This window comes from Ornithodoros turicata, chromosome 1 (genome assembly GCF_037126465.1).
Source record: "Ornithodoros turicata isolate Travis chromosome 1, ASM3712646v1, whole genome shotgun sequence".
Taxonomy (NCBI): Eukaryota; Metazoa; Arthropoda; class Arachnida; order Ixodida; family Argasidae; genus Ornithodoros; species Ornithodoros turicata.
The window spans coordinates 47,166,653-47,186,500 of NC_088201.1; the positions used below are offsets into that span (position 1 = coordinate 47,166,653).

General features: G+C 47.1%; 1 protein-coding gene across 1 annotated transcript; it reads right to left on the minus strand.

Moving 5' to 3' along the window:
* Nucleotides 1-4,050: 4,050 nt before the first annotated feature.
* On the minus strand, nt 4,051-18,915 carry LOC135378163 (uncharacterized). Its single transcript, XM_064611081.1, has 13 exons — nt 18,745-18,915; nt 16,466-16,567; nt 14,985-15,102; nt 14,341-14,592; nt 14,232-14,274; nt 13,371-14,089; nt 12,896-13,053; nt 7,205-7,361; nt 6,355-6,494; nt 6,144-6,288; nt 4,552-5,357; nt 4,343-4,490; nt 4,051-4,288 (listed from the first exon to the last, which is right to left on the minus strand). The coding sequence occupies exons 2-13, from the start codon at nt 16,542-16,544 to the stop codon at nt 4,093-4,095; spliced, it is 2,961 nt and encodes a 986-aa protein (XP_064467151.1). The 5' UTR covers nt 16,545-16,567; nt 18,745-18,915; the 3' UTR covers nt 4,051-4,092.
* Nucleotides 18,916-19,848: the final 933 nt, after the last annotated feature.

A 19,848-nucleotide genomic window follows, 5' to 3' on the forward strand; every position in this document is an offset into this window, starting at 1 on the left:
GCTCTGATTGGTGGTGCAGGGAATGACATTTCCGCAGTTTTCCAGAGCGGGAATTCCGGCACACTCTCAACATATGGCGTTTGATCTTGTCATGTATTCAGTCGAATAAGAGACAAACTGCGCCACAATTTCTCGTGGGATTTTCGATACCGTGCTCAGTGGCGAACGAGGAATTGAATGGCACCATAGTTTCGACATGGACCTGAACAGATGCAACCGTTTCCAACCAACAGAGCGTTTCTGATAAGTTTTCTCCAGTTTCACTCGAAATCAATTATTGCTGGTTACCAGTTAGCATGCGACAGAATTGCCGCCGCACCTCTGTCTTCCTGTTAAGAAAAACACTTATGCACGAAGACGCCTGACTACACAGTGCCTGGTCGCAGCTTTCTCACGGTTTTTCGCCATGTCGTCACATAATGTCGTGGTGTCTTCTTCTAGGGCCAGGGATTTTCTCCGCACCCACACACAAACACACCCTAGCACCCCACGAAAGGCCTTACAATACCCCCACCACCCACACACAAAAAAGAGAGAGAGAGAAAGTACCCGGCGGAAAAGGCCAAAAAAGCTGGAAGTGCCAGCAGGTACAGGTGTCATGCAAACCAGCTGCGGGATTACGACACCATAATTCTTGAAATGAAAATACCGCGCAAATCACTGACTATGGCTATGCTCCTCTTGAACAAGTATTTCACGGCATTGCGGAATCTGGAGTCTGCATCCACAAAGTACAACACGCTTATAAAAACGCGTGGTAAATAATAACGGACTTTGTTGCCACATTTTTCTTTCATCGTATCAAGCACCACAGTCCACTAGTGTCCGCCACTTGCAGCGACTACTCACATACCACGGTATTTTAACGACGTGTTGAATCCATTCGAATGCCACGTCACGTAACAACAAAATAAAGACATAGCCCAACATAGTAGAACAGACAACAGACATAACAGAAAAACCCTACAGGGCGATGAGCAGAGGTGTCATCCGTTTGCGAGGTCTTCCGGAAGTGTCTTCCGCAACCCGCTGCGGTGACAATGCACAATGCCTAGATGCCAGCGACGCTTGGAAGGCTGCATCCACCCTTTAACTCTGACCGAGCGTCGTCTTTCTGACTTGCAGGGGATGTTGAAATGTTCTCGGCCCGACAAGGAATAATCTGGCCTGGAGTCCTAAATCTTCATTACAATTCGACATATTCACCTTCAAGTTCAACGCACTTGGCACAACGTTCTTGAAGCTTCTTTAGTCATTATAAAAACAAATCCGAAATATTAGTCTGCTCCTATCCCCTCCAAATCCTCCGAGAACGTTCCTTCTTTCAGATTTGAAAACATAAAAATAGTCCGATGGGAAAAGATCCGTTGAGTACAGCGGATGTTCAATGCATTCCAATCGCAAGTCCTTCAGAACATGCACTGCCTGGCCTGCTTTGTGACCCGGTGCATTGTTCTGCAAAAGGAGATTACCGTTCCGTAGCTTCCCGCGCCGTTTCTCTCTCCAAACCTGCTAGCAATCACAAGCAAGCTACACTAGTATGCAATGCTGCATTAACCGTTTCACCATTTTGGAGATTGTCATCAAAACACCCCCTTGTCCCAGAAAACCGTGGCCATGATCTCTCCCGATTATTTTGTCTCAGTATCAGTGTCGCAACCATGTCTCATCCTCACCATCACCCGTAACGAGGAAAGTGTCACTAAAATGCTCAAAATGCTGTAGCATAAACTTAGATGCACCAATTCGGTGTTGTTTCTCATGCATTCAAGTCATTGGCATTCAAGTCATTTCGGCACCTACTTTGCTGCTAGCTTCCGCATGCCCAACTGCTCATGAACTACAAACCCAACACGTTCTCTGGATATGACTAAGATGTCCGCGGTTATTTTAGCCGCGATTGGCCGATCTGCAAAAATGGGGTCACGGGCACAGCCAATAATTTCGGGCGCTGATGGCGTAGGAAGTCTCCCTAATCTTCCGGCGTCTTCGGTGTCAAAATCCTGAAAACTGGCACACCTATTACTGGCACACTACTCCACGGTTCAGTATGACGGCACCCGTCCAAGGAAACTTGATGAAAGCCCGCCAAAGTTCGCCGGCAGGCCGCATGATCAAGAACTTCGTAACAGCCCGAAGTTCAACCTTGGAAAATCTGCCGCTTGTAGTAGACATGTTCATAGCGCGAGCAAAAATGAACGCCTCGCGTTAAACATGCAGCTTCTTCGTTGTCTCGCTCCTTGTGTCTACGATGACTACGATGTGTCTATGATATACTACTTGGAGTATCTGGCGAGCTTGTCAGTAGGGCAGAGGACAGAACACATTTCCGAGCGATTCGTCGCAAGCGTACGCCAGTCGTGATGCGGTCTTGTCCTGATATTCCGGGTCCGACTAAGCCTTTCTATGGACAGAGACCGCCTCGTTTTTGCCGCGACAACGCACGGTGAAAGGCATATAGCGACAGGATGTGAGAGGATCGCTGAAATTGCTCATTTTTGTGCTGTTCACCAAGGCAACAGGTATGATTCTCTCACCATCTCACTTGGTGCAAATTTCGGCTTCGCCGCAAGGTGCACAAGAACGACTAACGGTACTGGTACTCGCTGCACAATCAACTACACTGAGCTAGAGCTCGTTTAATGCTCATCAGCTCATCATGCTGCGCATCATGCTTTAGAGCTCATCGGTGTCCAGGGCCCGCTTGCACGAAACAAACTTCCTTTACGAGTTCCCCACTTAGTGTAGTGCCGGAGCCATAAGTGGCTTGCACGAAACTTTTACAACACTAAAGTGGTGGCGCTCGCTCCGCGCAATTCAGGACGCCGACCAAGGGTCCTATGAGCACCCTAAACTACCGCACTAAAGCTTCGGACTAACATGTCAGCCGCTATGAACCGTGTAGCGAGGATTCGTCGTCGGCACCAACTGTATCTCGCAATACAATGCGCATTTTCCTTACAATACCAACGTCGTCCCATTTTTTATGCTGTGGGTGCCGTACGTTTTGTGCTTTTCGTTAGCAACATCTCTCAAAATGATCGCCGCGCGAAGTGCCTCTCACCGGCAGTGCCGGTGGAGATAATCTCTCCATCAAGCAATTCGAGACACTTTGTGCCACAGGCTTTATTTTATTTAACGAAAGTACGCAGCAAGTGACCTAACGCGTTCTTGCAGCTACAATGATACTACAATACCTTATTTTGGTTCTACAAACTGTTTACATACGACCGCAGAAGCAGACGACTTCCCACAACCAAACATGTCCTGACGCACGACTTCCTGGGATGAACTCCTGAAGATCTTTCTACCAATGAGAGCCTCCGAAAACTGCTACTGCTCGTAGCCACGATCCACTTTAGAAGACTTAGGACTTAACTTAGTTGTCGAAGTGTTCGTGCAAGCCACTTAACTGCAACCCTAAACTTAGTGCACTAACGCGTTAGTGCAACACTTGCCAAGTGTCACACTTCCAAAGTTTCCTGCAAGCGGGCCCAATTCTCCAGGATCATCCATTATGGCTTTCGTGGGGGGATACTTCCATGTCCTCATCCACAGTCACTCCATCATGAGCACACCTGCTTTACGATTACAGTGTTTCACCCAGACAGGATAAAGCACAAATGAAGAGCCCTCCAAACATTTTTGTGCAGGCATTTTGAATTTTTTTTTTCTGGGTGCTAGTACATTCACAGTGTCGCGCAGAAACCAAACTGATGTAGATTAACGGAGATCAAATGAAGACTGCGGTCTGGAGGACACACCGGCACGGCTGTTCTGTATAGCGGCTGCACAGACGACGGACAAATCATTTGTACAACTCTATGTATGCGTCGTCTCCAATGCCAAGTGGTCCCCGTACCAATACCAAGTTCCAGCAAACGGCTCGCAAGCGGCCCTAGCTGACGCAGCAGAAAAGGAGTAGTCGGGCGACCGCTCTAAGCCTTTTGCTGGTGAAATGGCAGGCGAAATGAGTGAGATACAATGCTTTAAGCTCCCATTATTATAGTGAACAGCATACTACTATATACAAAATAGATGTGAACGCAATAAGCGAGTCTTATATTTAATCCAACGACTCGGAAATGCAGCTCACACAAGCAGAAAAGCCAGGACTGCCATGAAGGTCACCAAAGTAATTTCGAGCTTCAGCCGTGGAGATGCAGAACACAGGGGAAGGTGTAGAGCATTGCCCTTCTGTGTCATTATGTCCTGAACTAGCTCTGGGTGGTCGCAGTCATGAGATTTGAGGGCATGCAGCAGGCACTCCTTGTATTTAGCGATATCACTGAAATGAAAGGACAGCTGGAAGCATATGAGCACACTAAAATTCACGACCTACCCGCAAATGACATCTTTTCCTTTAGTCAGGTTCAGCAACGCTACACTGTCGTTCATTTCCTTGGGCCAGCGTGTCATTACGGTTAGGAGACTTTCTTCGCACGTGCGTAGTGCTGGTTGAACCTTCTCTTTAGAGCAGTTCATTGTATCTGGCGGAAAGCAAGGTTGAGACCGTATTAAGGAACGGACAAATGCATCGGCATTTCTTACCAAGGTTAGGTGCCCCTGCCAAAGTCTTGTTCGATTCCAGCACATTCAGAACTTTAGGCGCAACGGCTTTCATTTGAAGAAAGAGCTTCATTTCTTCTGGTAACAGGGGTATGTGACCGTGTTCAGAGTAATCATCGCCGAAGAAGTATTCTTCCTCGAAATCTCGTTTCTTAGCTTCAGCAACTTTTCCGAAGTTCACGTGCCGCATGACGGCTTGTAGCGGCTGAGCTGCCAGCATTCTCTTCTGATTCCCAACTAAAGACTCGCGTATGTTTCCCCCATGGCTCACAGGAGGTATACGCATCTTGTCATCAACTACGTTCCTGCTGCGTACTTTCGGGTTGACCCCGATCATTTGAAGAGGCAGTCTCTGAAGATCATCAGTCTGCCTGCCGTTCAAAGCTAACCCACCAAGGCGTAGTTTGCGTCGCTGAAAATAAGACACATCGGACATCAACCTCTCATAATCGGCATCATCCTCTGAATCGTCTTGAGAGAGAGACCGTCGGGGCCCTGCGAAGTGACCTTGAATGTTTGGGGCTTCCTTTGTGTCATCGTAGTCTTCGTCGCCGTAGTTACCAAGCGGATGAACGACGCGGTTCATGGTTCCGAAAGGCAATTTCCGGTTGAGTGGGCTTCTTCGACCAAGAGACACTTCTCTTTGAGAAAGAGTATTGCATTGGATTCCGTACACATCCTCGAGGAGCTTCTTGTACATTTTAAGCTGTGAGCTCATATGGGTATCGCCCATACACCCCGTGCCTTCGACAGAATCTTCCAAGCAAGTGTGAAGTCTAGAAGCGTGCCTATGGGAAAAGCAAACCGTGCATCAGGCTGCAACAAACGCGTTAGTTAGCCGAAAGGCTATAACAGAAAAAGCTGCCTCCTGCATGGTCGTGAGCGCGGCAAGAACATTATAGCTTTAGTGGACTGATATAGATAGGATACGCTCTACGCGTACCAAATGCTGTACAGTCCACAGTCCTCGACTTGAACTACCAGAGAAAAGTACTGGTGCCAGGCTAACCGTGCGACGTCACTACGTCAGTTGCGTTCATACGAGTTCCTTACAATGAAGACCTCAAGGCAATTACAGTCGTGTTTTTCGAGTACCCGTCATGATGTGCAGCACGCGTAATGTTGCGTAAGCAAATGCGCTTCCCTAGCACTTAACAAAATATATGGTTTCACACAAGTTCTTCGTCTTCAGTATTTATTCAGAGAATAAATTGACGTAACGGACACCTGTTTTTTTTTTTTTTTTAAGCTCAGACGCTTAGTCTTAAAAGCAAGCAGATTCTGACACTGACGGTCGTATTCTTAAACGATCCTCGACTCCACGCCTCATCTTACTCCACTGAAGACGGGCTTCCTCCACATGAAGAGCCATTGGGCTTCAAGGAAAGACCGACGCTACCAGGAAGTATCCGACGAAAGCGCGAAGAATTTCCTCCACTTCGGGAGCGTTTCGAATCAAGGCCGATTTTTGAAGTACAAAACCAGACTCGAAGAGCAGCTTAAGTGGAGAGGCGAGTCGTGAATCCTTAAAGAATATGGCCCCTAAAAAACGCAAAAAATAACCATGTACGTACCCACAGAGGACACTTTGCTTGCGTTCTTTTTTTAGTTCCATTTCAACCAGGTCTTGAAACTGAATAGCGCAGGTGAGAGCCCTCTTGAACACACGAGCAGGCTTGCAATTTGGTTTCATATACGGCCCCAAGGACTTTTTCGATCCTGGTAAAATACCGATCATTCATGAAGAGCACGATGCAGTTCAAATTGGGGACCGCTCGAACATACCGGTAGCAGTGAGGCACTCTTGGTGATGTGGTTGAACAATCACACCAAGGAACCTATTCACATGGCGTCCAACTCTGCAATCAGTGCACTTAGTACGCTGTTCAGCGAAGTTAATACAGCGTTGTAGATCTGTCACCAGGCTGCGAAAAATGTAAGTTACGTTAATCATAGACACAAAGCCGAAGCTGAGCAAGACAGATTAGCACGGTGACGCCAACCCATGAAAGGGAAGAACTGGTGAGAGGCCGTGCAGGACAATGAGATTTTCAGCTAGCACAGTGTTTTGTACTAGCACATAGATAAAATTTTAGATAATGATAATTCGTGGCTCTACGTCATGAGACAACTATGATCGTGAGCAACGGCACAGTCGTCGGTCTGTGCCTTTTGCCCACCACAGGGTACCGAAATCACAGGAAACGTCTCTCGCGGAAAAAGGCGTCACCAAGCAACTTTTACTCTACCACCAAGTAGAGTGCGTCCTCGGGAGGGTTCCAAACGGCAACCTTGGAATCAGCAGGTGGGAACGTTACCGACTGGTCCACCGAGGCCGATGGTTACATTTTAGAGCAACCCGAATTCCTGCTGTTCACCTTCACTTGCTAAATGTCATGGTGTTACACTGGTGGAGTTTATGGCAACCTTGCAATCGCTGTAGTGACCACCGAGCTGCCGGGGCTAGTGATGTGCCTCACATTCATTCAGCGAAAGAGGCTACTGGTGCTCCTTCTGTTAGCGGCAGCCAACCGAGTGGTACAGAAATCGGGAGCATGTCTCCGGACATCATCGCTTGGCAATCCCACGTTATGCTCGTTCTCGCTACAATCACTACGAGCTGTCTCCACATTACCTGCAGGACCCATGAGTGCTTTGCCATAGTGTTGGTGTCTTCATCTCTGAGAGGTAGAAGTAGGACGCATAACACATGATAGCTTTTTGCAGTCCCAGTTTTTGGTTGCAGCAAGTTGACGTGGACAGCGCACCATGACCTGTACCTGGGTCTGCTTCTGGAAAAGACCACAGCAGAGGAGGTACGTGAGGTTCAATAAAAGGAAAGACGAGCCTTGTTCACACTTCCACGACATTGGATTTGCGCGATACAAATTTTGTGGACTGAGGGCCTTCCTCAACGTAGCTACGCTGGAGTACCATCACTCGGGGTGATTACCTTCGTACAATTTCCATTGGTAATATTTAGCGACGAACCATTGTACAGTGATCAGGAGGAAGTCACAATATAACCCAAACGGCTATTGTCTTGGTGGCCTATGCTTGCTTCATTGTACATTGTATTGTATTGTGGATCACAATGCGGAATCACGGACATTGCAAGTCAAGCATTTCAAGCACTACGCTCCAAAACAAGCAGCTTCCATTCGGCCAATCCCTTGCTTTTCCGCAAAGCAAGGGTGAACAACACGAAAATGCAAGAAACGCAATTTCCAACGACAGTTTGCAATAAGCAACTAATCGTGAAGTTATGGGCGAGCGAAATACTTTCTCCTTCGGTTTAAAGGAGCTTGCTTAAATTTGCCTGCGCAGTACCGCCTCTTTCCAAAGGCTGAGGCTTTCCTACTGCATTCCATTCTTCCTATAGCTTCTGGTGTTGCATAGCTTTTTGGTTTAATAAATTTAGTTGTAAATTTGGTTATTATGTAGCGCCACTTCAGTGCTAGGCCTAATGCGATACGATCACCAATTTAACACCAGTGCTAACTGTACTTTGTGTGCTAACTGAGTTTCGTTGTGTGACATTTGTATGTGGCCACTTGAAATACACACAGGCTGCAGCAACTCCAAGAACTAAATCATATTTCATGCGTAACTGACTGACTAATATCTTGGTTTCGGTTACTTTTCCTGTAACGTAATTACTTTCAGTCAACTAATAGTAGTGAGTAACTAGTAGTAACTTACAAAGCTTACTAACTAAGGTGCTACATTGGGTGCGTTAAGTAAGCGCTCCTCTCTTAGCGCACTCAAGCCGGGGGTATGGCACACCTGAAGCAGCCATTAAAAACAGCGAAAAGCAACTTCGGACCGCTACACTGCTTGCTCGCTGATGCCGCTCGCTGTTGTCTGCTCATGCAGTGCACAGACGGAGGACACGTTGACTTAGTTTGAACCTATAGAAACGTTGGAAGGTACGACTACGGTTGTGAATACTTCTCCTTGTAACAGCAAATGAAATAGAAAAGATGGGAATTTGTAACAGTCGTCATAGGAGCTGTTTACTGTGGAGACTGCTGCATGTCGTGAAGATTAAAGCACCCATTTTCCGCGAATAACCGCCGATATCCGTGTGGAAGTTGTCCACTAACACAAAAGCATAAAAACAGTAATAAAAATATTACTGAAGTCCGTATTTTGCTTCCGAGCCCACACTTCGAAGGTCGTCGCGCCGGCGCTCACTCTACGCTCAACAGGAAGTACGTACGTCACGGAAAATCTATAGCGAATTCAGCTGGTCGTTTTCGTGCAGAAAAACGTTGCACTGGCTCGAGTGTGCAAGTCACACGACAATCCATGTGTTTCAATCCATGTGCGTCGCGTTTCATTGGTCCTTTCGTTCGCTTTTCGTTCGTTTCTAGGCTGAACCCATACCGGTACACTACACTACGCTTCACCAAAAACGAACAGCTGAATTCGCTATCACACAACCGGGCGCTTGTCTGCTTCCATGGCTTCGATGCACCGACATGAAACAAGAGCTCGAAAAACGGCACGGAGTCTCTCAGGTTCAGTCTCGCCTAATCATTGCCTCGCACTCGACGAAGGTGGCATACCTTGAGCTTGAGGGAACGAGATAACACACAAAGAAGTAGACAAGACGAGGCTCAAAACCAGCAATGAAAACGTTTATTGATCAGGAAGAAGAGTCAGGAGGGAGAGAGGAGGTTACAAAGGGCCTCAGGGAGAAGGACAGAAGGCTGGCTGACGCAAGCATTGTCCGAGCCTATTACAGCGGCTTCAAGAATGACCCGGTTAGCATCATCCCTTACAGTGTGAAGACACGTGGTCCGCGGGAAAAGGGGGGCACAACCTTGACAGGAGATCACGTGTATGGCTAATTCTGAGGACTGGCTCTTATTTTTGACAGCGCTAGAATGCCAAAGTAAACGTTCGTTGACACAGCGTTTGCTTTGGCCCACATAGGATTTTCCACAAGTTAGGGGGATGGAGTACACAATGTGTTGTTTACAGTCAACAAATGGTTTGGAATGCTCAACGGTGCAACCTTTGAGGGAATCGCTTATGAAATTAGTCAGGCTGGCCGGTTTGTTTTCTACAGTGTAGACGACGCGTATCCCGTTGGCAGTGAGGTTTTTACCAATGGCATGCGAAACAGCGTGAAAGAAGGGAAGAACAACAAGCCGGGAATTGGTAAGGTCAGCTTTGTGGGGAGGGTTCTGAGAAACTGACCGATAACCGAACTAAATGGAAAACCAGCACGTGTCAATCTCGACATTTGGTTAGTAATGGCAGAGGAAACATGATGGTGACAGGATTTCTCTTATGCATGTAGACAACAGGTGTTTTGCTACGGCATGTTTTACTGCCCTTGGATGGTTGCTGCTATAGGGAAGGAGGGGTTTTGGATCTACGCGTCCGTAGGACCAACACAGCCCAGCTTCAGTGTGGAAAGTAATGTCAAGGAATCTTAGTAAATGGTTGTTGGGAACTTCAACGGTGAATTGCAACTCGGGAGAAGATGTCTGAGAGACGGATAAAGCTTGTCGTAAAGTGTCTGGGTCAGGCCCGACTACAAGGATATTATCCACATAACTGCTGATTAAGACTGTCATTTAGAGTGTCAGCCCATTTAGTGAAGGCTTCATCGAGGGTGGAGAGGTAAATTTCGGATAGCTTGGGTGCTATGAACGAGCCTACACAAACGCCTTTAGATTGTGTATAGAGTTGCGAGTTGAAACTTACTACGGTAGAGGAAAGGTACAGGGAAACTAGTTCGAGGAATGAAGATGCGGGAATGCCAGCATTAGTCTGGAAGCCGATCAGATCCATTTCAATGGCGGCTTTTAATCTGTTGAGGAGTATGGACGAATCAAGCGAGAAGTAGAGATCATTGATGTCCAGAGAAATTAGAGAAACTTTGTTGCCGTGACGGGATGATAGGGAAGTAAGTAGCTCTTCCGAGTTCCCGTGGGAAAGGGAGGACGGTAAGAATATGCATTTTAGGCCGTTATTGATGTATGACGAGATAAACTTTTGGCAGGTGCCATTTTCGTTGATCATGAGCCTGAAAGGGTGAAGTGGCTTATGGTCCTTCACCACAAACTTAACCGAGAAAGTGTTGTGCTTTATTTTTTTCACCTGGTTAATGGTAGATTATTTGAAATTATGCGAGCGGAGGAGGGCAAGTACCATGCTCTTACGTTCTTCCAGATCGCCGTCATAGGGTTTGAGAACGGAGGTTAACGTCTCAAGGCACTTCGGTCCGAAGGTGACGGTTTCCAATAGGGTGGCTTGATTACGTTGGAGATCAGAAAGGATGTGTCTTTGCCAGGAGCGACGTGGGAAGAGGGGAAGATTATCGATGGTGTCAACCATCGATCGTCAACCATCGATGGTGTCTGGGCCAAAGCAAACGCTGTGTCAACGAACGTTTACTTGAGCATTCTCGCATTGTCAAAAATAAGAGCCAGTCCTCAGAATTAGCCAAACACGTGATCTCCTGTCAAGGTTGTGCCCCAGTTTTCCCGCGGACCAAGTGTCTTCACACTGTAAGGGATGATCGCGTCATTCTTGAAGCCGCTGTAATAGGCTCGGGCAATGCTTGCGTCAGCCAGCCTTCTGTCCTTCTCCCTGAGGCCCTTTGCAACCTCCTCTCTCCCTCCTGACTCTTTTTCCTGATCAATGAACGTTTTCATTGCTGGTTTTGAGCCTCGTCTTGTCTACTTCGTGTGTTATCTCGTTCCCTCAAGCTCAAGGTATGCCACCTTCGTCGAACCTTCACCAGCTCGCTTGCCTGCTCACCCTTATTTCATCTAATCAAGGGGCGCTGGTGTCGCGTTAAGAGAGTGGAGTCTCAGGGGCGGCTACTGAATGCACCCCATTGCCTCCGGAGAAGTCAAAGACTCTTTAGCTTAGCTGCTTAGCTGTTTTTAGCTGCAGTGGGTTGTATGCACAGCGCGTTCTTGCACGAAAACAATGGTCACATCTGACTTATAGCACGCACTAGTGACCCCTTAACCGCTTCAGAGGGAGCTGATGTTACAAGGGCACGTGGGAGTGCCGATCGCGTGCCTCGTTCACACAGTGCTGCTTACGTTGCGGCACCAGGTCGACTGTCTCTCCAAAATCACTCCGCTCCGTACAAGGCTGGTTTTTCAATAATGTTTTGTAAAGTCAATTGCGCGGCGATTTTCTATAGTCGTTGTTGACACACTGCGGAGTTTCCACCAATGCTCACCTATTTCTGATTTCTAACGTCCTTTAACAAGCACTATACACTGCCTACAGTGACCAAGGTGGAATCCTCGGATTGCAGCGAGCTGTGGAAGACATGGATCATTCCTTCTACTGGGAACTGCTTACACAGCAGACTCAACAGACGAAACAGACAGCGCTCGAACAGGTTTTAGGATGCTGTCCAAGCATGGTCGTACTGTCCTCGCTACTTCAAACCAATTTCCGTGACCTCGCTGCGACAAGCGAGTAGCGGGCGTACCAATGGCGTGCCAAGCAATAGTTGTCTCGTCGAGGGGGCTGGGTGCCGGCATAATAGCGATTGTCGCACACACTAGAGCGGTACAAGAAGAAAGCAAGACTGCACACATTCTGAGGCTTGCAACTGTTACAGCTGTACTATTCTACGGTGCACACCCCTTTCTTGTGTCTGCTCACGTGTGTACGTCACGTAATGCGGCGCTAGTAACTAGCACCCCAGAAAGAGTCCAATATTTCTTTCATCGTGGTCCGCCAGGCGGGCGCTTATCCGAGTCAGGTCACGGGAATGGGAAAATGGTAGAAGTGGCGATGACAGTACAAGCACTGCGTGCTCGATTGGTGCATTTACTTTGGAATATATGAACAAGTAATGTATGCGGTCTGTAGTAACCAAATGACAGTTCCTGTTACTTGCTTTGTTCCTGTTGACAGCTGCTTCCACATGGTTCGAAGCTACGAAAAAGTGGTACAAGATGTGCCCAGTATGTTTTCGCATAACTTCACATTACATATCCGCTTGCAGAGCCCCTGTTGCTTCAAGAAAAATGCTTAAACGTAGACCTGCAGTCAACGTGCGGCTTTCTTACCCATGAATATTGTGCACAATTTCAGCCGAACAAGTCCACGCACCCCGTTCCCCGGCAGGACAAGTCGGCAAGTTCGTTAAGAAGACAACTCTTAGAGCACCTAGCATGGACAGTACTTCTATACGTACAGGCATCTAGCACAGTGTAAGGCACGCATATACCGTTCGCCGCTTCTACAAGCTCACTCGCACAGAAATACCCTCCCAAAATGCAGTTTCTGCTATTTGTAGCTACGAGACATTTAAGATAACCCAATATATCCTTACCGAATACATACGATGCATGCGGCGCGCAGTTGAAGGCGTACATCGTGATCATTAGATTGGAGAGAATTGTCGCAGACATCAGCAGAGGATCTTGATCGGGGTTACACACAAGCTCTTGTCTAGCTTCCTCCAGGCACTTTTGGTAGTTATAAAAGCACCTGCAACAGGAAGTGCCATTGCACGCAGTTGTGCTTGTATCACAATTTGTCATTTCATCGTGCACGGATAGAAACGCAGTGGACGCCATTAAAGCGCTGTGGATGCCGAGCGCACACCTCTGTATGTGTCATCACAATTGCCTTGCTATTACAAAGGACGCGGAGGAGTAATGGAGTACGTTCCATTTGCTTATTAAGCGTCATGTTATTAGGCTGAAAATGCCACTGCGAAGTATCGGGAAGAACGATGTTTGGCTCCTATGTAACTCACCAAGTGGGATGAACAGCTTGACTACTATACGAAAAAAATCACTTACAAACAATTTTGGTCCGGCAGAGCCATGTTGTGCTGGAAGCTGATTCCACACGTGAAAAAACGTCGAAGGTAAGTGAATCTCTCCTCTTGGCATTTATCGTTGTAATCGAAGGTCGGGTTTAATGGAAGACATGTCGTGGCTTGGCCAATTTTTCGCCAGGCTGCGCCAGCACCAAGTGCATTCTTTCCTGCAACCTTTATATTCTCATCTGCCACTGGTGCGCTTGATGATTTTGCGTCCGCTGCGCTACTCTCCGGCGTGCTAGACAAAGTGTCGCTGGCGTTTGGTATTACTGAGCTCAGTTTCGGTGCTTGGTTCTCCGCATTGTTGGACGGCCCTGTTCTTGCACCGCCCACTCTGGCTCCCGTATTCTGTTCGTTTGTCGGTACTGGACTAAGAGTTGTCGCTTTCGACGTTGATGCTTCTAACGTTGTGGATGACGTGGCATTGGCGGTGCTTGCTTCAATTATACCAGTTGCGTTCGCTGTCCTTACAGATCCTCCCATACCGGTTTCTGCTCCGTTTACAATAGCCCCTCTTGCATAGCTGGTTACTGGCTGGCTAGTTTCCATTCTTTGCGCCGTGTTGGCTATGGCAGTTTCTTTAACGAGGTTTGCCGGCTCTGACTCGTCTGCGTTGTTTAATTGACTCACACTCGTTGCCGTAGAATCAGGCGCCGCGTCTAGACGCATGTGTCGTGGAGGTCTTACTCCTTGGACCTGTAACAGATTGCAGTTTGTTAAGCTGTGTCGGCTTTAAACGCTGGGTTGCAGCGTATGCCACGTAGAATAGCTCCGGGACACCACCTCAATTCCTCAGTCATAATGTATCCACGGCTTCTATACGGATCTCGTAACTTACGTTCACGGTATCTTGCTTGCTAAGCAATTCCTCACGTCGAGAACTGCAAGAATTGTGCCAATGTTTAAGCTGGAGTGAGCAAAACTGTCTAAGACGACAAACTACGTACGTCTTGTCGAAGCCTAGACCCAGTTTCCTGTGCAGTGCAGTTTCCTTATTTCTTCCGCGATGTACCACGCGGATTTCCGGCAAAGATAGCAGTTTGTCTTCAGTGTCTGCAGAAATATTGCACACTCTTGCGTTGCTGCCCAAAATCACCGCAGTAAAGTACTGCACGGTGGACTTGAGTGAGTACTGCTGGCCTGTGCATTGGGTTGCCGTGTCGGCTTCCTCTGTGCATTTTTTGAATTGCTGGGCACGGCTGTGTAAAGACAAGTACGCCAAATGAGGCTATGATTTCAAACCTCACTATATGCACGTTTTATGAAATATTACTTAGTATATTACGGTAGATTATAATGCCCATCTTTCTCTTGGTACAAACGTTGGTGCTAACGTACAAAACTTGGTGCTAATGACTAATGACTGCTTCTCAATAACGCAGTGGCTTCGGCTAAAGCAGGACATCGTTGGCCCACGTACCAAATCCTCTCCCTCAGCAGTACACAAATACGCCCTTCCTTGAAAGGGCTCTGCTGGAACAGCAATGTTTAACCCAGGGTTATCGACTAACAGCATCCTGCTCATGCTGAGTAAAATAGCTGTGTAAAGATTGCAAATTGTTCTTTCCATGCAGATAAACGCGGTCCTCACCTGCAGCTCTTGTTCTGCGGTACATCTCTCTTGTAGAAGTCTATGTAATAAGGCACTGCGCAGAAAGTGTACAATCGGGCCAATCTCAAGCTGTCGCAGCTATCCACGAAGGTAGAATCTGTTATACAAGAGCCATTGGTTATTTACCGTCGTAATTACAGTGGAGTGTTTTGAACTAAGGTGGACTACCTAGCATAATGTGCAATGAAATGAACACCGACCCAAGTCGCAATGCGGGCATTGTTTCCAAATTGAACTCCGCAGCCGCTACCACATGCACAGTGCTGCTGTGGTGTCGTTATTTCACTTCACCTATAAAAATCTGCAGACCCTGGCAACTCCACCGGTTAAAAAATCACAGACGTCATAGTGAGATTAATGACCGACAGAGCCCTGGTGGCACTTGGTGGGAAAGCCATTCTTGAAATGGTGTACGACGAAATACATGGGTTCAAGTTATCATACGCTCTTCTACTGCTATACCGACGCCACCTGCTCCTAGTATCAGCCAGAGATTACGCGTACGACATACGCGTCAGCCATCACTACAGCTACTACTCGGCTAAGCTCTGCGATTACCTAACTTGTCGTCGTTGCACGATTGTTCCCGTCCCCAATCGCTCGACTGAATTTAGTTTCCTTTAGTAGGAGCCTGTCCTAATTTAAATACAATATTTCTTCCACTAAAACGAAAAAAAAAACGCAGCAAAGTAATGTTGCTGCGTACCTGCCAAAGCTGTGTAGGTTACTGGGAAAATAGGCAATTAAGTTATGGTTACAGCTACGTGACTAATTCCGTTAGTACTCAAGACATGTAATTGAGTTACTCTTGAGTGACCCCGGGCTTTAAAAACTGCGTTTAAAGTGGCCGCGCATTGGAAAGCACAACGTAATTAAAAGGAATGTCTATCGTGCCAGAATCTCCTAATTTACATAAGAGACATCACATAAATGTTTATGCGAACCCCACATGTAGAAGACGGAAGCCAGAATAACTCACATCTAACGCTGATGTTAAATTTGTAATCACATCGCAGGAGGCATGAAACTGAGCGTGTGCTGCGTACATATCCTAAACTAACTGGATAAAAGTAAATCTGCATGCATGACTAGGCGTGCAACAGCTAAACACTTGATTGAGCATTTTGTAGTATAATTATATTTCGCCCAAATTCGTGCAACACCACGATAGCTACGGGAAGAAAATGCCTCAGTCTTTGGAAAGAGACGATACGGCATGAAAATTTACAGCACTGGTTGAAAGTATTTAGGTAATTCGTCTAAATCAATCGGTCACTTAATTACTTTAATACTTCACAGGTCTGGTAACTACAGAGCAATGCCGGTTTAAGGTTGCACCTTGGCATTAACAGTACACGTTGACCAGCTGTTTAAGCACCCAGCAAGCAGGAGGCTGTTCACTTGGATATGGTAATCATCGCGCCACAAAGTGCATTACACTGTAAGTTACTATGACATACCTGATGTCGCTGGATCATCATACGCTGCAGCGCTTGTCAGTTTCAGAACTACAGACGCAGCAAGCAGAAGAAGAGCCATATCGTGGGCTTGTACACCTGCACCTGTAGAGTTAGAGGGTATAAGGGCATATGTATACATGCTGAAGCTTTTTTTGTTGATCGTAGGCAGTGAGGTGTTTCGAAGCACCACAGGTGCCCTTGTCTGTGAGTTGCTCTAAGGTGATTCATACCCATGCATAGGCATTGACCTACAATGTACAAAAGCCTGGAGAGCTGTCTTTTTAGTACTGCATGAACAGTGCAGTGCTCTACCAAACCATCAATAAGAAAACGGTAGTTAGGGTATCATATGGGCCAAATATCCTCATATGTGTTAATACGCTCTGTAAGCGCGCGGGGTCACCGCGCATGACGCAAGAGTGACGTTTCAAGGACGCGTTTGACTGGAGGAAACATGTGCTCTCTCCAAAAAGATCCAACAAAGCAGCGTCCAGCCGAAGCGGAACGGTAGAACAGCGAATATGGCTCTAATATCGACATCAGAAGTGTCGTTTTTCTTCCATGATGATCTTGGCTGTTTGAACAAACGTAAAAAAAAGTTTAACGTGGGAAACGTGCTTAAGTTTGAATTTCTGGACGTCGAATGCGCGTGCTTCATTCAGTGATCGTTCATACAGCGTGAGGGTTACGCTGTCTACCAACGGACGGATCCAGTGAGCTTTTTCTGTGAATGCCCCAAGGGAAATGCAGTCACATAGCAGGCTATATCGTTGTATGCTGCCATCAAGGACGTGTCAAGGACTGACGTACTGCAACAGTAGATACGCCGCCCCAAAAGTAGCATACCACTAGACTTGTACAGTAACCTGAGTAGTGTATTTAAGTAGCCGAATTTAGTCATCAAACTTTTTCTGTACTTCTACGCATTTTTCAAGTTACTTTGGTGGAAGTTACCTTGGAAGTTACTACTGTGCGTCACCCGGAGGTCAAGCGAAAGATTCCCTTTTGTCGCCGCAATGCGTCATGTCTACAACGCTTCAGCGACTGAGATATTCGGGACATCCGTGTCCCTCTTGGGAAGGGGTTGCGTACGGTGCCTTGGGTGGTTTGGGGGCACGCAAGAGGTGATGTGAGGTCCTGAATGGTATGCGTGTAAAATATCCAGACCCTATCAGACAGGATAGAAGTCCGGCGCCGAAGTCCTGAAGAGGGTGCCCCGGTACTGCGGCGTCAAAGTAACGACTACAAACAACTCTGGTATCTGTAGCTAGCCAGTAGCGACAGTTGATTGCCTTCTCCCACCGCCGACGTTGCCGTTTGTCTTTTGGAACATGGAAGGCTCCATCCAAGTGTCCATAACACGTATTTGCCAGAACACGTACTCCACAACACGTACTTACCATTTCGTCGCTTAAAAACGACGTAAAACATGACAAACTCACAGCGTAAAAGCGACCGATCCAGCTTGTTTGACTTTTTCGCTGCTCGCACGTGGTGCAATGGGCTTCTCCACGAATAGCAAACCCAACAATAAGGTCCATTCCTTGCTGTTGTTCCCACGAATAGGAGTGCGCCACAGCACCGCGCCCGTCACTCCCCCCCCCCCCCCTCCTCTTGTGCGCAGAAACTCACTTGCAAAGCGTATAGGTATGAATAGTTCGGGTAATGAGGGCTAACCGTCTGCACTGACAATCAGATGGACAATTTCTTTCAATAACAAATAACATAGGGTCCCATTATAGGAGATTGCTTTCCGCTTTTTCAGACCTTTTGATTTTCAATTGAATTAGATTGGCAGATGCACGGAATTATGAATCCAACATATCATCTGTTAGTTATTTTAGTGACTCCAGTGGCTAAGAGGCACGCTGGCAATATAGGCAACGCTCTACCGCTCTACAAGTAGGCACAGTCAGCTTTTAGGGCCACGTTTTCTGTATCAGATTCACAGTACTGAGTGTATTGATTGATGGGCGATTGAACGATGATTATTCCTCTAGCGATTTTGGAATATTTTTACTGCTAGTCATTCCGATTTTATCTGGAAGGAACGTGCGTTCTAGTGCTTCACAACTCAAATCGCGAAAGAAACGGTGTGCTATGTGTGCGCAAACCGAAGGGTTCTTCCCTACAGATTATACTTACATACATACAAGTATACATATATACATATACACATATATACATACAAGTCGTTAACAGTCTTCGCAGTACCTCGCACCTGCATCAATCACCTTTAGGGGGCGATAATCAAAATAATGTAGCAAAATGAAACTCACCGCCAAAGCAAGGTATCGGGTGAAATCGGTTCGCAAGTGCTAGTATCGCTGCATGCCCCAACAATCGAAGCTTGGGAACCGTGCCACCGAACCTCGTCCCGGTGAACCTGACCGTTCCAGCACCCGACGAACACTGCAGACTCGCGGTAGCCGCCTTCCTCTTCCTCTTCGTCCTCTTCCTAGTTGATGATGGCACAGTAGATATTTTCTTTTTCGAAATGTCACACTTCAGAATCAATTTAAGCAAGTGCTCATAGCAACACGAAAAAATAAATGAATTCAGTGGATTGTCGGTGCTTTTAGCGATTGACAATTGTAAACGAGCCTTTGAGACTGTTCGTCCCTTTGCCGCTGTTCGCGCTGTTATCAGTCGGCTGTTCTCCCCTAGGCCAGGCGAAACAGAGAAGCCGTTCTTCGCATCTGGCTTCATACAATACACATCACATAACGTCACACAATATATTTTTGTTAGTCGCGCGTGAGCACGCGGTCGTGAGCAGGCACGGACTGAAATTAAGAACCTTAACGGGCAAATTAGCGGTCTCCCTGCTAATGCAACAAGAGGAATGCGGCAACATTAGTTGAACTGATAAGAAAATGAGGAGATAATTTTAATTTTGGGCGTAATGGTTTGCAGATATAGGTCAAATGTAGGCGCAGAACTGCAATCTGTTATGATGCAACAACAGCAGCAGATAAATCAACGATGATGATACGTTTTTAAATTCTATGTTAGAACCGCGAAGCAACTGTGGCTATGAGCGGCGTACAGACGTGGACAAATAGAGAGAGGACAGCAGGAAGGAGTCGGGGACGGGGGGATTAGTATGTATCCTGGGCCGACTTTAGGGGGAACTGTGCCGACATTCGTCTGGAAAGTCTTCGGAAAACCAACGGAAAACCTCAGACAGCACAGCCGGTGCCGGATTCGAACCCGTGTCACTTCCCAATTTCGGCGTGGAATGCGATCATCGTAGCCACGATGCTACGGGAGCTGGTAATGATGATAAAATACTACAAAGGCGAACGGGCTTTGGTATGCTTTGGTAATCATAGCTTTCTTCTTCTTCGTCCTCGGAGCAGTGCCCGTTATCCACTAAGGCT